Here is a 21,660-nt window from a genome sequence, read left to right on the forward strand (position 1 = left end):
ATCGTATATTTTTTAATTATACCTGTATATATTTATTTGTTCTAAAAAAAAAACACATTATTAATTATTAATTATTAAAAATACAATATTAAATATTGAAATTTATAACATTTAAATATTTCATATTTTATAATCGTCTTTCATATTAAATAATCGTCATCAAAAGATTCATAACAACTCAGTTCCGCATCGATCGTTGTACTGTTTAGACACATTGAAGTTACGCGCGCTCGATTTTATATATAATTTAAAATTATGTACGAATTTCGTATTTAAAGTATACATGTTTTATTTACGAATGTGATAATTTAACGATTTTTTCATTCGAGAATATCGTGTTATATAATCTACTTTTTGAAATTAATCTTTCATTAAATATGTTCTTTCGCATTTCCTTTTATGAAACAATTGAAGCATTGAATTGAATATAATTTTGATATTATTAAATATATTCCAGAAAAACATTCCTAAAATGGAAGAATGGGTACAATGGCAAAATATAAAGAATGAACAAAATATCAAAATATCTTTACATACCATTGAAAATATTGTAAGTTTTAGCAATATATAAAATTTTTTTCAATATAACGGATAACCTTTTCTTTAAATCAAAAATGTATATACATATTTAAATGAACATAAATATTTAATTAATATAAATTTTGAATTCTTAATTATATATAATTATATTATGTATGAAAACAAATAATTTTATATTCATTTTTTTTTCATTTTTATACGTATAAAATCGATATCGAATTTATTATAAATAATATTTATACAAAAAAAGAAAATTTTTAATAATTCAATTCGTGTGTATAACAATGTATATGTAACAATACATTATTTAAAAATTTAGTTCAGAAAAGAGGATATAAATGTGCTATTCATAGTGGAACATAATGGTACTGTTTTGGGAGAGAGTGATCCATTATTAATCAAATCAACTTTTAATGAATTATCCATTTCTATAATCAATTTTAATGTTAATTTACCAGTCATTCCCAGTGATAAAGAAAATATTAATTCAATTGTATCAATTCCTATATTAAGTAAAAATCAATATTATTATAATTCATTTTATGTATCTAATAGTTATATGATAAAATACTGCTTGCAGTATTAATATATGAATTTCTAATATTTGTATATTTATGTAGTTAAAGCTGTAGAAATAATAGAAAATGATGAGGAATCTATTCAGAATCTATCTATTTCAGAAGAATTTAAGAAAAATGAGAATAAAAAAAAATCGATATTCAGCACAAAATCTGGATTATTTCTCACATCAAAATTATTTGGAATATGTAATTTTGATATAATTCCAATTATATTAGGTAATTAAAATAATTTTATTCTAATTTTTTTATTATTTATTATATTTATTATTATTATTATTATATTCATAATTTTTTGAAACCAACGAATTGATAATATAGATATGCGAACTATGAATTAAATTTTCTTTTTTCTATTTTAATAATTTTTACATTTTCGTTTTATATTTAACAATTTTAAAAATTTTCAAATTGAAAAATTTCAGGACTCACAGGAATTTCATATCTTCAAAATTTCAATGTTCAAAATGTTCAAATTTTAAATTTTATTTTAAATTGCAAAATTTTAATGATAAAAGATTTGAAGAAAATTCAAATTTATTAATTCATAATTTCAAATTTTTTTAGGTGAAAAAGAGTTCTCTGAAAAATTAATTCTAGAAACGCCTAATTTTTTCTTTGATGGTAATTTAGTATCGTGGCAGAATCTTCCACGTTTAACAGTAACGGCCTCACAAGATCATCTTCCAGTTAATCTTTCAACATTAATCACTGATGCAAATAATGCGTTTAATTTACTCTATATCACAGTCGAAAGTATATACAACATTCCAGAAACTTTTACGGATAATTTCAAATATAAAGCTGGCACGATAGCGTATACCGATAGCGAGGTATATTTTTATTTGTAAAAATTTTTTATCAATATTTCTATTATATTTTCTATTATTATATTTTCTACTATTTCATTGATTTTTACATTTCATTCTAGATTCCAAAAAATTTAATTTTCGATCAAGGCAAGTGGACGAAACACCGCGATATCGAGAGAACGAAACGATGGAATACTTTGCGTTACATAGAAAACCGTGCTCAATTATCGAAATACAAACTAGACTGTGATTTTATGGGAATTAAAAATGAATTCAAAAAGCAATTCGATTTAGCGGTATAAAAAAAGGAATAAAATGTTAATATGCATTAGTACACGCATCTTTTATTGACAATTGTTATTATTAATTTTTAAAGAAAAAGATATCCCAAGATATACCGCGAATAGAATGGAATTCTTTGATTCGTTGTGTCGCATGGGAGAAAGGACTTGAAACAATACGAGATCATATTACAAAGTATGAAATTAAATATTTTTTACAATTTGATTTTTTAATATTATAATGACAAATAATAATATATTCATAAATTTATCAAATCAACAATAATAGATAACAGAAAAATAATAAAAATTAATAAATATTAATAATAAATATTTGATCATATTTATATTTATATTACATATTATATTAATATTTATATTTTTTTTATTTAAAATAACTTTTATCATTATTATTATATGTGTGGAAAAAATTTATTAGAAATGACTGGTGTTACAGACACAAATTATGGCCTTTCCAATTTGAAATAGTAGCAGCAGGTTCGCCAATGAAATTTAAAAATGATTTATCGACTAGGAAACAGCTGTATCAGTGTTACATCGATATTTCGGAACTACTTTTTCCAGGAAGTAAATTTTATTATATTCCAATATAAGAGTATACGTGTCTATGAAATTTTAAACGTGTTAAAAATTATATTTTATGTACAGGAACAAGTTGTCGAGCCGTGGGCCAATTATATACGTATAATGCAACAGACTTATCGGAAAAGTTAGGAATCGATCAAAATATCTTTGTTTTCGAATTATCGCGTAAAGACTTAAAAGAAAAAGACAAAAAAAATAAAGTCGAAAAATCAAAGGTAAAAAAAATATAAAATTATTATAATAAGTCACAAATTAAATTATGGATTCATTTTTTTTTTTTAATCAAAATAAAAAATAATAATAGTAATGAAATATTTTACTGAAAAATATATATAATTTTAGAATAACTCGCAATCGAATCAATCAGAAATTGAAACAAAAAATCAAAGGGAACCAATATTTAATGAAAATGGGGAACCTACAATTGTAGTAGTTGATATCGAATTCTACGAACCTTTGATCGCTTGTAAAATCGAGGAGGATTTCACATATTTGTAAGTCAAAGAATCCTGCTTTATTATATTAATATAATTTCACTTTTATTTCGTGAAAATTTTCACGAAAAATAAATTATTTCTCCATTCAAAAGAGAAAATTATTAATTATAATTGATAAAATTATTATATCTTTATTTAATTTTTAATTTATTTTTAATATAGGATAGATGAAATAATATCTAAAATGGAAAAAAAACCGTATTATGTATACTCTAATAACGTAGCAGAAGAACAGTATAAACATTGCATTCAAAAATTGGCAGAAGTTCTTACAGAATCTTATCGAGTATGAGAATGTTCAATGTTATGATAAAAATTTTCTATTTTTATTTTATTTATTTTATATTTTTTATTTTTTTTTCTCTATCAAAAATTTATAAATATAAAATTTGAAAAATATAAATTATAAAAATATAAAATATTTATAATTATAGAATTTTTTATATTTTCTTAAGCTAGGATTTTTGTGAAGAAAATAAAGAAAAAGGTCAAAAGGCACAAGAATCATATTGCTTCGATCCAAAACTAGTAATGTTAAAATTATTAAAAAGTATTTTGAAAAATTAATTTATTAATTAATGCAATCTTAGTTTTAAAATTGGTTTAAACATGAAAAAAGATAAAAAGATAATATTTAAGATATTCAGAGGATTGCTAAATAATTCTTTGTAATAAAAATATTATTATATATTTAAATTTCTTTAAACTTCAGGATGAAATAACATGTTTCAAACAATATCTTTATAAAACTGGAATATACTTAACTATTCGCAATACGTTAAGAATGAAAATTCCTATTTTGATAGATCAAAAATTCAAATTGCCTTTAAATTTTATAGGTTCTAAGGAATCTCATGTACGTATATTTTTTTATACTTTTACACTTTTTTTTTCTCAACATAACAAAAAATAATTAATTATTTATTTATAAGTTTCCTTTATAAAAAATTAAAAATTGTAATTTTTTTCAAAATGATTAAACCATCATATAATATTTACTAAAAAAAAAAATATATTTTTTTAAAATTATATAATATTAAATTTCCTTATATTAAATTTCTTATTTATATTATATTTTCACAGAATATTATCACTTCTATATATATATATTTAGTAGAGCAAATGCATCTTGCTCTAAACCAAATAATTGAATGTCGATTTACGAAAAACAATGAAAATGATTTGATGAATAAAAAAGAAAAAAGTACAAATATACAAATGATATATTTGTATGCTGAAGAAACTTATGAACTTGGAAATCTGAATGAAGCTAAACAAAATTATTTAAAAGTAAATTATAAAGATCATTATTTAATTAATTAATTAATTATTAATTATAATTAATTAATTATATAACATGCATATGCTTATGAATCTCTCTCAAATTATATTCTCTTAATATAATATAATTGCAATTTTTTATAAAATATTAAAATATTAAAAATTGACAAAATTAAAATAAAAATTTTTCGAAATTTTATAATTTTATATCAGGAAAATATATTATAATTAATGAAATAATAATAATAAATGTAATTAATGAAAAAGGAAATGATATGCGAAATATATTTTTCTTGGATTCTTAAAATAGGCTTTAAATTATATATCATATAAAATACGTATGTTTTGCAAAGTCATCATTTTAAAGATACATTGTATGTCTGAGAAAATAACATATTTTTTAATTTCATTCAAAATATAAGACATATTTTTGAAAAGATTTTTCAAAAGATATGATAAAAATTAAAATTAATAATAATCCTATAATCCTTATCTGAAGTTGTATGCCAAAAATAAGAACAAAAAAAGCAAATAGAGAAAAAAGTACAGAGATATATGATAAAAATTTGATATGATAAAAATCAACGGCATCTGTTAAATATTTAAAAAAGTTGTCTGTTATTTAAGAGACGACAGTGACAGTCATTTATTAGTTTATACTTATTCTTGTTTTATTATTTACTCTTTTTATCTATATTTATGTTTCATTTGCAATACTTTAGAATTAATGTTGATTCCTTAATTTTTATCTTATCCTTTTCTCATCTTCTTGTCTACATTTGTTCCACAAAATTTAAATTCTCAAGAGATGATTCTGATATCTGATCTGATTAACTTTATTGTTTTTTTAAAATAGAAATACAAAAATATACATATAAAATGTATGAAGACATATAAAAATATATATATATACATAAAAAGTATACATATAAAGTACATCCTATTTTGTTTCATATATAATTTAATTGACAATTCAAAAAAAAAAAAAATATTTAAAATGAGTATAGTAATTTAACTAATTTCTTTAATAATTAAAACGATAATTATTTCGATATACTAATTTAATTATTATTTTATAAATATAATAATAATCTTATTATTTTCCCAGCTGATACAATCGAATAAAAATGATCCATATGTTTGGACATTATATGCAATCTTTCTTAAGAAAATAGGTGATATAGAAAGTGCAAAGCAATGCTGTTTAGAAGCACTTATGCTAGATCGACAACACCCAATTGCGTATGTAAAGTAATATTATCTAATACCACTCATTATAATTTTTCTATAATTTTTCTATAGAATTTATAAAAAAATTAAAATAATATATTTTTATTTGAATAATTATATAACATATATTATATTGCAAACTATAATGATTTTAGATTGTTGATATACGCAATAATCTTTTTTGAGAATAAAGAATACAAAGAGGCTGAGATATTTTTGAGAGCTATTGTCTATTTACATCCACGCTTCTTTGAAGGCTGGGCAATTTTACATCTTTTCTTTATACGAACCGATTATTATCCAGGTATAAAAATTTTTTAATAATATAATTACTTATAAAATAATAGATTTAATTATATGAGATTATTATTATATATATAAACAAAATTAACGATAAAAATTTTGAAAATATATGTATAATAGATTAAAATATAAAAAAAATAATATATAATAATAGTAATAATAATATATAAAATAATATATAATAGATAAGATATAGAAGAAAATACAAATAAACGAATCAAAAAATAAATGCAAATAAATGAAAATGTATTTAGTATTATATTTCATATCTTAGGAGTGGATCTCACGCTTCGTATAGCAGAGAAATGTATGCAAGATAAAACTCACATTATAATACTCGATCAAAAACCGCTTTTATGGTCCACGGATTATTGTCCAAAAAATAATTTGTATATAAATGTTGTAATATTTTTATTGAAATTGAACTTTTGTGAGGTAAAATATCTTTGATTGTTTTGTTTTAAAAAATGAAGTAAAGAAAAAAATTATAATAAAAAACAATTTGCATAAATATATCTTCAAAAATATTATAATATAACAATATTCAGTTTGCAGAAATGGCATTAGCAGAAGAAATGTCAGTTTCCAATCGATCGATTCATGTCTTGTACTATATGGCAGTGGAACATTATTTATCTAACAGATATGAAGATGCATTATCTCATTTAAAGGAAATTCGATACACTTATGGAATGGTTTATATAATTCAAATTTTATCAATAATTTATTAAATATAAAAAAAATCAAAAATATAATGAGTAGATACAGGATATCTTATAATTAGCAATAGAATTATAAACAAAATAATTTTAAAATATTACGTTTATAAATAATTATAAACAAATTATTAACAAATTTTTTAATATCTTTTAATTAATCTATTCAGGATTATTCGATTAGTAGTTTAATGGGCCACTGTTATTTCAAAATAGGAGATATCAAAAAAGCAATAGAATTGTATCAACATGCGCGTATGCTTTTCGATAGGCCTAAAGATTTGCATTTAGTAGAAATTAGGTAATTAATAATCGTATAAAAAATATCAAACAATAATTTTTAATTAATTTGTTCAAAATCTTTATAGTATATATATAATATTTATACATTCTGTTTCTTATATTGTATATAAGTAATTTGATATTTTGAATAAAAAATATCAAAATTATAAAATAAAATGAAATAATAAAATTGATATATTTTCATTCATTAATTATAGATTGGGATATCATTTTCACAGTCACGGTGATTTTGATCAAGCAAAAAGAATTTTTTTGAGTGTATGCAAATCTTCACCCTCTTGCTTAACCTGGTTAGGGGTTGGTAAAAGTTGTTATGAGGTATTTATATATATTCCTAAATTATTTTATTACTATATATATACTAATTTAATAATAATTTAATAATAAATATTACTAATTTGAAAAATCTCATTTAGTAATAAATATTAATTATAATAATATCTTTTAATAATTTAGTATTGTTGACATATGTCTTCAATTTTTAAATTCTTTTTTTTTTCTACACACATCATTTCGTTTCAGTTAGGTCAATTTCACGAAGCAGAAATATCCCTGTCAGAAGCAAACAGGATTAATAATCAGAATCCAGAAGTGTGGGGTTACTTATGTCTTTTGAACATGACTCTTAGAAGATACGACGAGTTTATGCAATGTTATGCAGAAATAATCAAAGTAAGTTTATATAGTTATATAGTATAGTTTCTTATATTTATTATTAAAGCATAATTCTATCTTTCATTATATAGAGTATGAAATTTTCTAATTATTTATAGTGAATTAATCTTTGAGAACTTTTATAACATTTTATTCTAGTGTGATATTTTAGTATTTTGTAAAATTATATTTTGATGTCCTGAAATCATATTTCTCTATAAAAAATATTAATTCTCTAATAAAAAAATATTATCGTAAATATTAATCTGTTAATAAACCAACTAGTAAAAATAATAGGATTAAAAATGCTCTTTAAATTTCAATGTTTTTAAAATATCTAATTCGTTCAAAAATAAACTAAACAATATTCTTTATTATGATCTAATTTTTATATTTTTTTACTCAAATGAAATCTATATAATTTTATTCCTATCTATTTCGATTGGAAATAGAAGTCTTAATGAAATGTTACATATTAATATAAAATAATGAAATAATTATTTCAAAAATTTATTATGAAAAAAATATATTATAATTTGAATACATTTTTATTTTTATAAGTTTTTTTTATATAATAAAGGAAAAAATATACAACAATATCTCATTTTACTAACAATTTTTATTGTTTATTTTTTTTCTTTTTTTTTTTTTTTTTTTTTTTTTAAGTATCAGAATAATCTTACAGATAGAAAACTGTGGTTGAGAATAACGAACATGATGGAGGCTTTGGATTACGCACCACCAAATTTAATAGAAACCAACGATCTTGTCGAGGATCATAATATAGAGGGATCTGAGGAACAATTTTAAAATTAATGGCACCATAATGAATTAGAGAAAAAAAGAAAGTTTGAATTAATAAAGAAAAAATCATAATGGCACTTATTTTTAATTATTGAAAATAATATAATAAAGAAAATAAATACAATTAATAAAAAATTATATTAATAACATTATTCATTAATCAATTTTAATATTATTACATTTTATCATTATATATTTCATAATATATATTTTAAAAAATGTTAATTTTTATTAATTGAAAATTTATATATTTTAATTAATTTGAAAACTATTAATTATAAATAAACATATAAATATTCAAATTTTCTTATAATAATAATAGATATTCATATTTTATAAATCATCTCCCTCTTTGAATTGTTAAAAATTTAATTTTTTTTTCAACACTTAATGATATCCTTTTCGGCTAATCATCTCATTACTATCTTATTTTAAATGAAAGATAAAACATAAAGCAAGCATATAACAAAATATCGTATAATAATAAAAAAAAAACGTGCAATAAATAATTTTTTAGTAAAAAGAAGCAAATAAATTATATAAACTATAAAGTAACGTAACATTGTTTTTAGACTAAAGACAAATAAATATAGCCTATAGTTTAATGTTTATAATATTTAGAATATTATAAATGATTGCTTTTTCTGTTTTTTCTTTCCTAAATCAACAGTTCCAATGATATTAAAGTATACAACATTTTTTGTGTACACATATATCAATCTTCAATATACAATTAATTCCTAGAGCCAATTACAAAAATATCATTCGAGATCGCATATTATTTGAACAGATGTTAGTATTCTATTGTCGTAAAATTTTATATAAAGTATCAAGAAATACGAATCTTGGCCTTGTCAATTTCTATATATTATAAAAGCACTGTAGTAGATTAACTTTTAATGTACTAATCCTTTGCAGTTTTATTTCTTTAAAAAATAAAAAAACAAAAACGAATATTTTATACAAAATATTTACATTGCTTTTTTCATTTGTAACAATGTAATATTAGAAGAAAAAAAAAAGAAAAAAATAGATAAAAATGGATCCTTCTGTAGATGAAAATAGAAGATAATCATATAAATAGTATTATCTCCAATATATTAACGTATGTAAAAAAAAATTTTTCATTTAAAGCAAATACTAATACAAAGAATGATTAAATGTAAATTCACAAAGGATTAATTAAATAGCATTGACGATTGTGCGCAAATAGTATCACTTAGTAATAATAATAATTCTTTCATTATTTTAAAATTATCTTATAAATATTTTATTGAAAATATTTATAATCTTCAAAATAAATGTTTTAATTTTTCATGAATGTTAAATGATAAATTAACCAATTAAAATGTATTGCTATTATTGTGAAATATTTTAAAATCAAATCAAAAATTAACAATTTAATTTTTAACTATTAAAAGAAATTTCGCAGTTATTAGTATTTTCAAAATTTTTAAAATTCATTCCTAATGATACGTTAAAACAATATTTTTTATCATAATGAACAATAGAAATGTTTCTAATATCAAAAAGTATAGGTGTAATTCATTACACATTTTATTAAAACTTGATATTGTTTTTATTGCAATATTTTATCATTTATTTCATTTACTTTTTCTTTTATTTCTTCAATTTTATCTTTACTTTCTTGTATTGAATTTCCATCTACACTTCCATCTGCAGGACTAAAAATATTCTCAGATTTTATTTCGCAAAAATTCATAGTATCCTTTAAATTGTTATCAGATACGTTATTTTTCTTTGCTGTATTTTCTAAATTCAATATTTCTTTCTGTACTAATTGCTCTTTCTCTATTAACTTATTATTGCATACTGATTGATTATTAATTTCTATCACAGAATGTGTTTTATCTTCCAACAAAGATACAGAATTATCTGTTATCTCCTCTACACTTTGTTGCACTGTAATTTCATCTTCGATATTATCACAGTCGTTTACAAACTGTTTTGTAATTTGTTTTGATTTTTGTTGATCATCTTTATACAGAAGATCTGTATCTATCTCAATAACATCATTAAATATTTCATTATTTTCTAATATTTGTTTTTCATTACACTGAATATTAATTGGAACCGATATTTCGGAAGACATACTTTCTTGTAAATCTTTTGTTACATTATTCATAAGAGAATCTAAACATTCATTGTTATTTTCAAAGCTATTTTTATCGATATCATCTTTGGTAATGTGTTCAAAATTATCTGCATTTGATATAGAAGACAAAGAAATTTCTTCAATTTTTATTTCTTTTATCGATGATATTTTATTTGTCATCTTATTCTCAATATTTGATTGCACATTTTCTATACTTGATACTTTAATAGATTGAATGTTACAACAATTTTCTGTTGCATCATGTTCAATATTCTGTTCATTATTACATTTAATTTTTTTTTCACTATTATATTCAATATTCTGTTCATCATTATATTTGATATTTAATTCAACATTATGTTCTATATTCATTTCAGCATTTTCTTCCAATTTTATTTTACTAGGAGTTGAACATTCTTGAGTTTCGTGTGTTTGCGAAACATTTACATTTGAAGAATCATCTTCTGTCATTTTTATATTTTCCTTTAAAGATTTTGATGATTTAATAGCATGAGATTTATATTGATCCTTTTGTGTATAAGATTTAAATTCATTTTCGTAATGCTTATATGAATCACTATCTTCCTTTTTTATATCTTTTTTTGAATGATATTGATATTTTGTCTCATTTTCCTTTTTTTTTTGTGAATGAGATCTTTTTATATTAGAGAATTTCTGATTATTAAAATAAATTCCTTTGGATTTATCTTCAAATGATTTTTGACGGAAAAACGATTCACCTTCAGAGGAGGGTGTATCGACATCTGAATGACTATATGTTAAACGAGTTCTTTGCCGTGGTCCAACTCTTCCAGTTCCGGCTATACTTGGTGAATTCACTAAAATTTACATATTTTAAGAAATTTACATATATCAAAATTACACAAAGATTAATATATATACGTATATGTAAATCATATATATATGTATACATATATTATATAACACGCGCGCACATGCCAATCATAAGTTTTTTAAATATTATATTTTAATATTTTTTTCATAAAGAATATTTCAAAAAATTGATTCGAATAAAAAATAGTGTATTTACATGAATACATTATTGTATTTATAAAAAAAATAAAAAAAATATATCATTTAACTTTTTTCTTTTTTTATATTTTTTATCAAATTATATAATCTCAAATGCATGCAATTTTGATATAAATATAATATATGTATTACCTTTAACACTCATTACAGGTCCTTTTGTTATATTGCTTTGATTTACTGTGACTTTAATACTTTTATCAGTTGCAATGACAGTTCTTTCTTCAGAAGTTGGAGAAACAGGAGTTTTTGTGGATATTGCTGTATTATTTCTATGTTGATCATAAGTATTATAAGACCGATTTTCATAATTATTGTAAAAGTTCTTTGTTCCACGATGAGGACGATGATTTCCACGAATGTAATTGACATGTTCATTATCTAAAAAAAAAATAATTTCTAATATCTTTATGTAACATGAAACTTTAACAGTAACAGATGAACATACTATTAACATGATATCTCTTATCAGAATCTTTATCCTTTTTTGTAAAATCTCCTAATGTAGGCCTTGATGATTTTTTTACTGCATCATATATAATATGTACCTACAATGTAAAGTATTTTTAATTTATAATATTATTGTAAATTAATACAAATTAATAACAATTATTTTTTAAATATTAATTTAATAACAATGATATATTATTAATATTTATGAAGTTTTTTATTTAAATTCGAAATTAAATTTTTATAATTAATAATTCAATATATTATGAAAATTTGTTTATACTTTATCATTATCCCATTCCCTACGCCAATTGCCCTCTGCAGTTCTTTGTCTACTAATACGATCTTCATCAATACGATTTCTTTCTGCTCTCCAAGCATCATATGCTGGTTGAGATTCATCTCTGTAATTTCCTTTATTTGATTTAATATCCTATATATAAAAATGAAGTTCTTTATGTTTGATCAAATAGATTTATAAAAACAACATTATTACATACTTTCTGGTTACCCTCTCTGCCATTAATCTTTTTTCTGAAACTTCCTTTTGTTACTTTATGATGAGATCTATTCCCATTATTTTCTTTTATGTATTCTACACTAGGTTCTTCTCGTTCAGAATCTGCTAAAAAATTGTATTTAGGATCCGGTGGTGGTCCCTCTCCCTAAGTGATATTTTATTTTATCTTAAAATTCAAATTATTAAACATACATATAATAGAAAATAAATTTAATAATATGAATTCTATTATGTACTTGAGCAAAAGAATGAATTTTTTTTCCTTCCCCAGCATGGGAATGTGATGTATATTCATGTTTTTCTTTGGTTGATTTTGGTTTAATTTTAGGGGGATTTACAAATTCTGGTGGTTCTTTTCTTTCTGGCCAATCTGTTGATGGTACCATTTGTACCAAAGCATTTAGTTTTGCTGCATTTTTTTTATCTTCTTCAACTTCCTAATATAATAAAAATAATTTTATAAAACAAATTTTATCAACAATATAAAATATTATATGTTTATAATTACATTAAAAAATATAAATAAAATTTATTATAAATTTTTATATATTAAATATAATATAGAATTATATACCTCATATCTTCTTCTAATTTCTTCATTTTGCTGTCGAATTTTATTTATTTTTTCCTCAAGTGCATTAGATGCCATCTAAAATATACAAAATTTATATTGAAGAAAAATAAAAATTTAATTCATTTTGAATTTAAAACGTTATTATTTACGTTTAAAATTTAAAAATATGTAAATTATTTTTTCTTCAAATTTTAAAAATGATAATCTTGAATATTTTAATTACATATTAGAAAGTATAATTATTTGTACTATTTCACGAATATAAAATATAAATTTAAATTCATATAATAAAATACATAAATTCATTTTCACTAAAATTATTTAAGATCAGATATTAAATAAAATACAGTTCTTATAAATTTAATAGATTATCAATTATATTAAGTTGAATATTTTTAACATCAAAGTATATATTCATATCACGTTTTTATCGTGCTGCTTCAAGAAGAATTTTACTTCCGAATTCCTCCAAATAAATATAAAATATATAAATAATTTAATATATGAACAAGATTTATATTTTACAATTTATATGCTTTTTCTCTGCATAAATACATTAAACATTACATAAAAACATTTTATCAAAAATAGGAATTTCATTAACGAAAAAAGATTAACCTTAATTAGCTATATACTCTATTAATCAAAATTATAAGAAAATTCAAATATTTCAAAAACGAATTAAATTTTGTTTAATCATTAAAAAAATTGAATTTTTTTTTAAACTGAGTCTATTTATATATAGATATTTATGTACATAATATTCATTAATTTATATAAATTAAACAATACAATAGAATAAAAAGTTTTTACAAAAGTATTAAAATATAATTTATGTAAAACTAGGTTATATGAATGTATAATTGATTTCTTTAAAATGTAAAAATAAAATAAGTTTAGTATGAAATGTAATAACGATTAAAAAAAATAAACATAACGTACGGTTGCAAGTAGCTGCAAATAGTGTCAAGAGAAAAAAAATTAGAACATCACGAAGAAGAACGTTATGTTGCTTCAATTAAAAATCAGCCACATATGTCACTATTGAGCACTACCCTTATTTTTCCTAAGAAGGACACATTGACACTGCACAACATTCACAGATGCCTCAGTGTAATAAGAAAATTATTAGTAATGGTAGTTCCAGTGGTTTTCATTATGATTTATTTTTTACAAAACATTTCATTAATAAATATTGAATTTTCCACAAATTTAATTAAATTTTCTCAAAATTACATCTCTGTTAATTAAATAAAATGAGATCATTTTTAATGTATAATTAAATGAAATATATGATTTAAGCAATATTCAATTGCAATATAAAATACTTATTCTAACCATAAAAAATATAAAGTAAAATATAAAAACAGTTTTATAAATCTTTATAAATTTATTAATTACAATAATATACAATTTTTGAAAATTTCATAGAATATTAGATTAAGATGTGATGTAATGATATTAATGATTTAAGTATTGAATGAATACCACTGTTACTGCCATGCGTAGACATGTCAACTCTTTTCATTACTGTTCTGCAATGATCAGAAATTCAATTTGTTTGTATTCTGATATAATAATTATTAATCAATCTTGAAAAATCGTAAAATTATGAAAAACCGAAATTCTAAATTTTTTGCTTTTAATAAATGGTGTTATTATGAACGTCATATTTATTATAAAGCATAACCTAATATATAAAATTTGTAAACATTGAAAATATACAGGTGGTTAACTTCCACAAGAAAATAGCCTCAAAAAGAAAATATTTAGGACATTCCTTTAAAAATGAAAATAACGAAATCTACTGTAATTCTTTTGGTCTTTGTATTAATGCTATCAATATTTGTAGCAAATGTTGCTGACTTGATCAATGTTGATAATCATGTATTAGATGATACCTTGCATAATACAGATATGAAAAAAGAATGGTCACAACCAAAATTTTATGATATTGGAACATCATTTGATCATTTAATATGGTTTTTACAGGTTTGTATGTTTATATGTTTATTTTATAACAAAAATATTTATTTATTTAAAAATTATATAAAAGAATTAATTTTTTTTTAATTAATTTTTAAATATTTTTTTATTCACTTTTTTTCATATTTTTAGATATCAGATATACACATAAGTATATTTCAAGATCCATTTAGAATAACAGAATTAAAAGAATTTTGTAATATTACTGTGGGTACCATAAAACCTTCTGTTGTGCTTGCTTCAGGTAATTTTTTTACATTAAAATAATTTTTTATAAAATTAGTTTTTTAATATTTGTAATATAATATATGTAATATAATAATTTAATAGGTGATCTCACAGATGCAAAAGCCAAAGATAAAATGGGATCAAAACAAATATTAGAAGAATGGCAATATTATAAACGTATTTTAGATGATACTGAAGTTAGCAAAAGAACTCTATGGTTAGATGTAAGAGGAAATCATGGTAAGAAGCACATCATATTATTATTATTTATTAAAATACTAAATAATAATATATAATGTTTATCTACATAAACTTATAAAATGAAAATTTAAATTTATTATTTATATATAATACATAAAATATATGTATTAAAATTAATATTGTATATTGTAATATATTATAATAATATTCATAATTAATTATTAATACAATATTATTTAAATTTATTTCAGATAATTTTAATGTATTAACTCTTGAATCAAAAAATAATTATTATTCAAATTATTCTATTCAAGGAAAGAAGCATCCTAGATCTTATATGTATACTATAAATATTGGTTCTAAACTATACACATTTATTGCAATAGATGCTTGCTTAAAACCTGGCCCGCGAAGACCATTCAATTTTGTTGGCATGTTAGATGAACATGAAATTAAAAGTATATATAATTTAGTAAATAAATCCAAAAATAGTAATACGGATTTTATAATATGGTTTGGTCACTATCCTACATCCTGTATACTATCACAAACTAATATTAGAAATATTATAGGTAATAAAAAATATATATATATTTATTTATAAATATATATATATATATAAAATATATATATTATATATATTATTTATAATATATTCATATATTATATATATATATCAGGTAAACATAAAGAAAGTATGGTATATCTTTGTGGGCATTATCATACTCTTGGTGGGGCAGTGCCTAATATGTATACATTACAACAAGCAGGATTTCTTGAGCTAGAGTTAGCAGATTGGAAAGATAATAGAATGTAATATATTTTATTGTATTATATTTCAAGTAGAGGCATATATATTTTTCTTGTTTTATATATTATTATAAATAATTATAGTGTTGATTTAAAAAAATTAATATTACTGTGTTTATTCATTTTTAGGTATCGTTTAGGAGTAATAGATCATGGTCAATTTTCATTTATTGATGTAAAACATAAGGAATGGCCTGTAGTATTAATTACTAATCCTAAACATGCTTTATATATGATGCCTAGAAAAGAAAATATAATGTCTGTTATTAAATCTACTCATATTAGGTAAATATCTTTTTATAATGAAATATATATATTTAGATAATTAATGAATAATGTAAATGTAACTATTTACTACTAAAAATTTTATAATATTTTTTATTTTTTATTATTCTGTAGAATATTGGCATTTTCAATAGCACTGATAAAAATTGTTGAAGTTCAGTTAGATGATAAACTTTGGTTTGAATGTGAACATATTAAAGGACCTCTCTATGTTTTGAAATGGAATACAACAAACTACAGAGAAGGAATACATACTATTCGAGTTTAGTAAAATATGTTTATTTATTTTTAATGGTATTTTTTTCATTAAAATTTTTAATAAATTCAACAATTTTAATGGTTATAGCCATATATGAATGATATTATTATTATATAACAATTTAAAAATTGAAAATTAATAACAAAAAAAAATTATTACAGGTAAGAGTTATAGATATAGATGGAAGAGAAACAACAATATTTCAACCATTTGCTCTTGATGGATCACGTTTATCATTTCGCATTTTACCTAGACTTATACTTATGTCTAATGTCAGTAATATCGTACGTAATATAATATATATCATGAAATAATTATATATTTATGTAAGTTTATATATTAATATGATTTTTTCTTCTACAGTTTCAATTCTTATTTGGAACAGTATTGGTTTTATTAGTAATTCCATTATGTATACTTCGTTTTCTTCATATATTATGTGAGAGTGAGTAAATTACATGTTATATAATATGTTAAGTATTACAATTTAAAACACTAAAATATTATATGAAATTTAAAAAAATAAAAAAGATTAATTTTAATTTATTAAATAACTAAATGTTAGGTTGATTATTTCTATGTAATAATTTAACATATAAGTAAAATTTTTAATATTAATTATAAATTGTAATTGAAATATTCTTTAATTAGGAAAGCAAATACATCGACCAAGATTCAGAATAAAATTTTTTCATTCATGGCTTAGAAAATTATGGATATTATCAACTGTTGATCGTCTGTTTTTTCCATTAGTATTGTATGCATTATATTTAACAGTTGGTAAGAAAATGATAATGAGTATAATTTTATTAAAAATCATATGATTAAATAGAAAATTAAATTTCTTAAAAAAATATTTGTTATATTTCAAATATTAATATATATTAATACATATAATTTTATTTCAATCTTCAAATGGAAAATATATTCAATTTGCAAAAAAAATTTTAAGGTCCATGGGCAGTTGGTGAAGTAATAGAAAATCAAACAGGTATAATTTTTGCTTGGGGAACATTCATTGGAAATTCTTTTTTGCCTGGTGCTTTTACTTATGCTTATGGATTTTTTCAATTATTTTCTTTCCATCTACCACTAATGCTAATTCTAGCTAATAAAGTAGATAAACGGTAAGATAAAAAATATAATTTTTTATCAAATGTTTTAAATTATATTTATATTTATTACTGAGTAAATAATGTAATATATGAAATATATATGTAATAATTAAAAAATTAAATAATTTTACAGGCTACAAAATACTACTAAGCCAAATAATAAATTGTCTAAAATTTGTTTTATTTTACAATATTTACCAATAATATTATTAATTATAATGCAAACCTGTATGGCTTATTTTTTCTGGCTAGCATATGGAACATTAGCTACTATATTATGTCCCTTACGTACATGGAGTATTTTTTTAGCAATGATGTTATGGCATCAAGTAAATACTATGCCACATTCATGTCTAAGGTATGTATTATAATATAATATAATATTTTTACTTTTATATTACTTTAATATTTTTACTATAAAATAAAAATTATTTTTATTCTTTATATTATTTCTGTATGAAAATGTTATATAATAATTTAACATATAAGTAAAATAGTTTTCAAATATAGATAAGTGATAAAAAAAAATAGATATATTCGCGATTACTTAATCAATGTTAAGTAAAAATCATAAAATTTTATGAAAAAATATTTGTGTAAAAAATGTTATTATATCATAAAATTAAATTTTATAAAATCTTAATCGAGATTAAATGTGATCGTCCTTCCCGGGATTACTTACTTGTAATAATAAGTAATTTATTATTAAATATATTTTATTATTTTATTTATATACTAAACATAATTTTTTTTTTGTTATAAAGGTCTGCTGCAAAAATATGGTCTCCCCTTGGTTAGTTTAAAGAAGGTACAATAATTTACTATATAATTTAGTAAATTATTATTTATTTTATATAGTTCAAATATTTTCATATTCTTATGTATGTATTAATAAATTTACGAAAATATATATATATATGTATGTGTATATATATATATATATATTTTTTTTTTTCATTAACTTCTTATATAATAAATATATGTATATTTAAATAATATACATAAATATAATTTTTATTTTTTCTAATAAATTCAAAAGTTTTAAATTTATTATGAATGAAGATTAATATAATATAAATTTAAATTAGTATAAAAAAGTAAAAATTATTTTATTTATATGAAATAAAAAATTGAAATAGTCGCGATTATTATTTATAATTGTATTGTATACATTATATTCAATAAGTTCCTTTTGAATGCCAGAATTTATTAATTGATAGAGTTAAAACAAAGACTGTTAATATATTTATCATATGTTTAATAATACATGTTATTTAATTTTAATAATTTATGCTTGAATATTGTTTTTAAATTTATAATTTAAAAATATGTTCTCTTTCTTTTACATCTTTTTGTCTGTAACAATAATTGTGCTTCCACATTGTATTTTAATGTTACAGAAGTATTGTAAAATATCAGGGATTGAATGAAACTGTCAATTTTTGTAAATAAAAGTTATTTGTTAAGTTTTTAATTTTTAAATTATTTCTTTTCTGTTTTTAATTAATTTTATATATCAATACATTTATACAATTATAAATCAGTTTATAATAATTATTTTGTATTAGATTAATAAGAATTCTGAAAGATTATATATTTCTTAATAAATATTTTCAAATAAAATATAAAAGTTATAATTATTTTAGTTAGTATTATTTAGAAAAATTAGAATAAACATAGAAAAAAAAGCAAGTTATTTTTATATAAATATTTCATTTTTTTAAAAATAAGAAAACAACAGAAAGTATTAAAACATTGAAAGTATTATTAACAGAAAGTTTAGTTTCTATAAAGAATTAATTTTTTATAAACAAATAATTCTATTTAATTGAAATTCTGAAAAAATAAAATTTTGAAAAGTATTGGAAAAATTTATAAAATAAAAGACTCAACAATTACATTCTTTGATTACTTTGAAACAGAAAAGATAATAATCAAAAAATTATTAATATTTTAGAACTAATTGAAAATTTTTACAGTTTCATTTAATTCTTAATAGAAAGAATGCATCATAGAATATATTACATAAGAATTATATTATTAACACAAAATAAAAAGAAAATTTAATTATTTATTTTATGCCATATATTATATTTCAGATAATGAATTAAAATTTATCTATAGAAATAAAAAAAATGCAATAAAATATATGAAATTTTATATGTAATACAATAAAAGAAAATATTTCCTGTATTGTTTTAAAAACAAAACTTTAATTCAAATCTAATAATCTCTTACAAATATTTTTATTTTGAATTTTATATATATATATATATATATATATATTCGTGTATGTGTATTCATATACTTATACATGAATTTCATATGATCTAACTAAATTTTATTTTTTGTGATAAAAAAATATAATTTTATTTATTGGAATTGAAAATAATAAGTAAAATTATTAATTCTATTATTTTCAACTTAAACAATAATTTCTAATTTAATAATTAAGATAATTATGTAAATTATTTTTTAATATTTTTATATTTTATTTACATTGTTAATAATATTTTGAATAATTAACATTTATTGGCATAAAAAATTAATATCTTTTTTAAAATACAAATCAGTATTTCTTTATAAAATAAATACTATAATTTTTTTGTTCTATATTCTATATTTTTCTACATCTGTTATGTTTTCAAACATGATCTCAGAACTGTAAATGTGATCTTTGTAAATCAATGATTCCCAATTATTAGTAATTACAAATCTTTTCTCTTTTAAATAAATATGTTAAATAATTTAAAAAATATTAAAAATATAATTAAAAGTTGATTATATTGTACAACTTTTATTATCATTCATAAATATATGCAATTATTATTTTGAGATTCATAATATAATTATAATTATTTAATTATTGTTTATTTTTATAGTTTATTATACTTATTTCATATAATATATAATTTTCTAAAGTTTATATTTATAAAATTAATGATTATTGGGAATCATAATTAATTTAATTACTTCATAATGTACTTAATGTATTTAATGTATTTTATAAATTACAAGAAAAATGAAAAATAATTTATTTTCAAATATTAAATACATAATATAAAATATATTCTTAATTAATGAATCAATAAAATCTATATTGCATATATGAAATAACATATGTAAATGTTAATAAATGTTATACATAACTTGAATAAGTTGTAAATTGAGTTTTTATTAAATATCTCAAATTTTATTATAATATTTATATGCACCAATCATTTTTTAAATAAAATACTTATTTAATATTACATAAATTTTATTTCTGTAAATAATCAAATCAATTAAAATATAAAAATCATAGTAATTTTGAATTCATTATAATTGATAATGCAGTTTATTTTATATATAAAATTATTTTAAATATATCTGCAAAAAATAACTGAATATACAATAATATATATAACAAATAAATTATAATTGTAAAAATCATGAAAAAAATAAATTTGGCAGATTTATCT

The 21,660-nt window shown here is 19.9% G+C and overlaps 3 protein-coding genes across 4 annotated transcripts; 2 read left to right on the forward strand and 1 right to left on the reverse strand.

Annotated features, from left to right (window-relative positions):
* Nucleotides 1-180: 180 nt before the first annotated feature.
* Nucleotides 181-9,592, forward strand: LOC100870544 (cilia- and flagella-associated protein 70). Its single transcript, XM_086911221.1, has 22 exons — nt 181-257; nt 458-550; nt 860-1,052; nt 1,161-1,337; nt 1,686-1,951; nt 2,050-2,226; nt 2,307-2,407; nt 2,669-2,799; nt 2,881-3,032; nt 3,160-3,311; nt 3,477-3,600; nt 3,774-3,842; nt 4,027-4,170; nt 4,398-4,604; nt 5,704-5,837; nt 5,981-6,129; nt 6,403-6,563; nt 6,677-6,823; nt 7,015-7,145; nt 7,345-7,465; nt 7,670-7,819; nt 8,468-9,592. Exons 2-22 carry the CDS (start codon nt 473-475, stop codon nt 8,609-8,611), a joined length of 3,108 nt encoding a protein of 1,035 aa, XP_086767347.1. The 5' UTR covers nt 181-257; nt 458-472; the 3' UTR covers nt 8,612-9,592.
* Nucleotides 8,401-14,396, reverse strand: LOC100866456 (uncharacterized). Its single transcript, XM_003693784.3, has 8 exons — nt 14,258-14,396; nt 13,316-13,390; nt 12,978-13,178; nt 12,722-12,886; nt 12,505-12,654; nt 12,220-12,319; nt 11,907-12,152; nt 8,401-11,560 (listed from the first exon to the last, which is right to left on the reverse strand). Exons 2-8 carry the CDS (start codon nt 13,388-13,390, stop codon nt 10,185-10,187), a joined length of 2,313 nt encoding a protein of 770 aa, XP_003693832.1. The 5' UTR covers nt 14,258-14,396; the 3' UTR covers nt 8,401-10,184.
* Nucleotides 14,351-20,409, forward strand: LOC100866340 (transmembrane protein 62). 2 transcript variants are annotated; one of them, XM_086911222.1, is made up of 14 exons: nt 14,351-14,426; nt 15,168-15,307; nt 15,434-15,545; nt 15,632-15,769; nt 15,982-16,302; nt 16,411-16,543; nt 16,670-16,825; nt 16,940-17,087; nt 17,246-17,368; nt 17,448-17,529; nt 17,736-17,864; nt 18,037-18,211; nt 18,333-18,557; nt 18,964-19,673. In XM_086911222.1, exons 1-14 carry the CDS (start codon nt 14,351-14,353, stop codon nt 18,995-18,997), a joined length of 1,992 nt encoding a protein of 663 aa, XP_086767348.1. In that variant the 3' UTR covers nt 18,998-19,673. The 2 variants fall into 2 exon arrangements, with proteins under 2 accessions (XP_086767348.1, XP_031772529.2); XM_031916669.2 differs by lacking the exon at nt 14,351-14,426 and having other exon boundaries at nt 14,452-15,307; nt 18,964-20,409.
* The last annotated feature ends 1,251 nt before the right edge of the window (nt 20,410-21,660 follow it).

Source organism: Apis florea, unplaced genomic scaffold (genome assembly GCF_048593485.1).
Source record: "Apis florea isolate Af1SG1 unplaced genomic scaffold, ASM4859348v1 contig_3203_pilon, whole genome shotgun sequence".
NCBI lineage: Eukaryota > Metazoa > Arthropoda > Insecta > Hymenoptera > Apidae > Apis > Apis florea.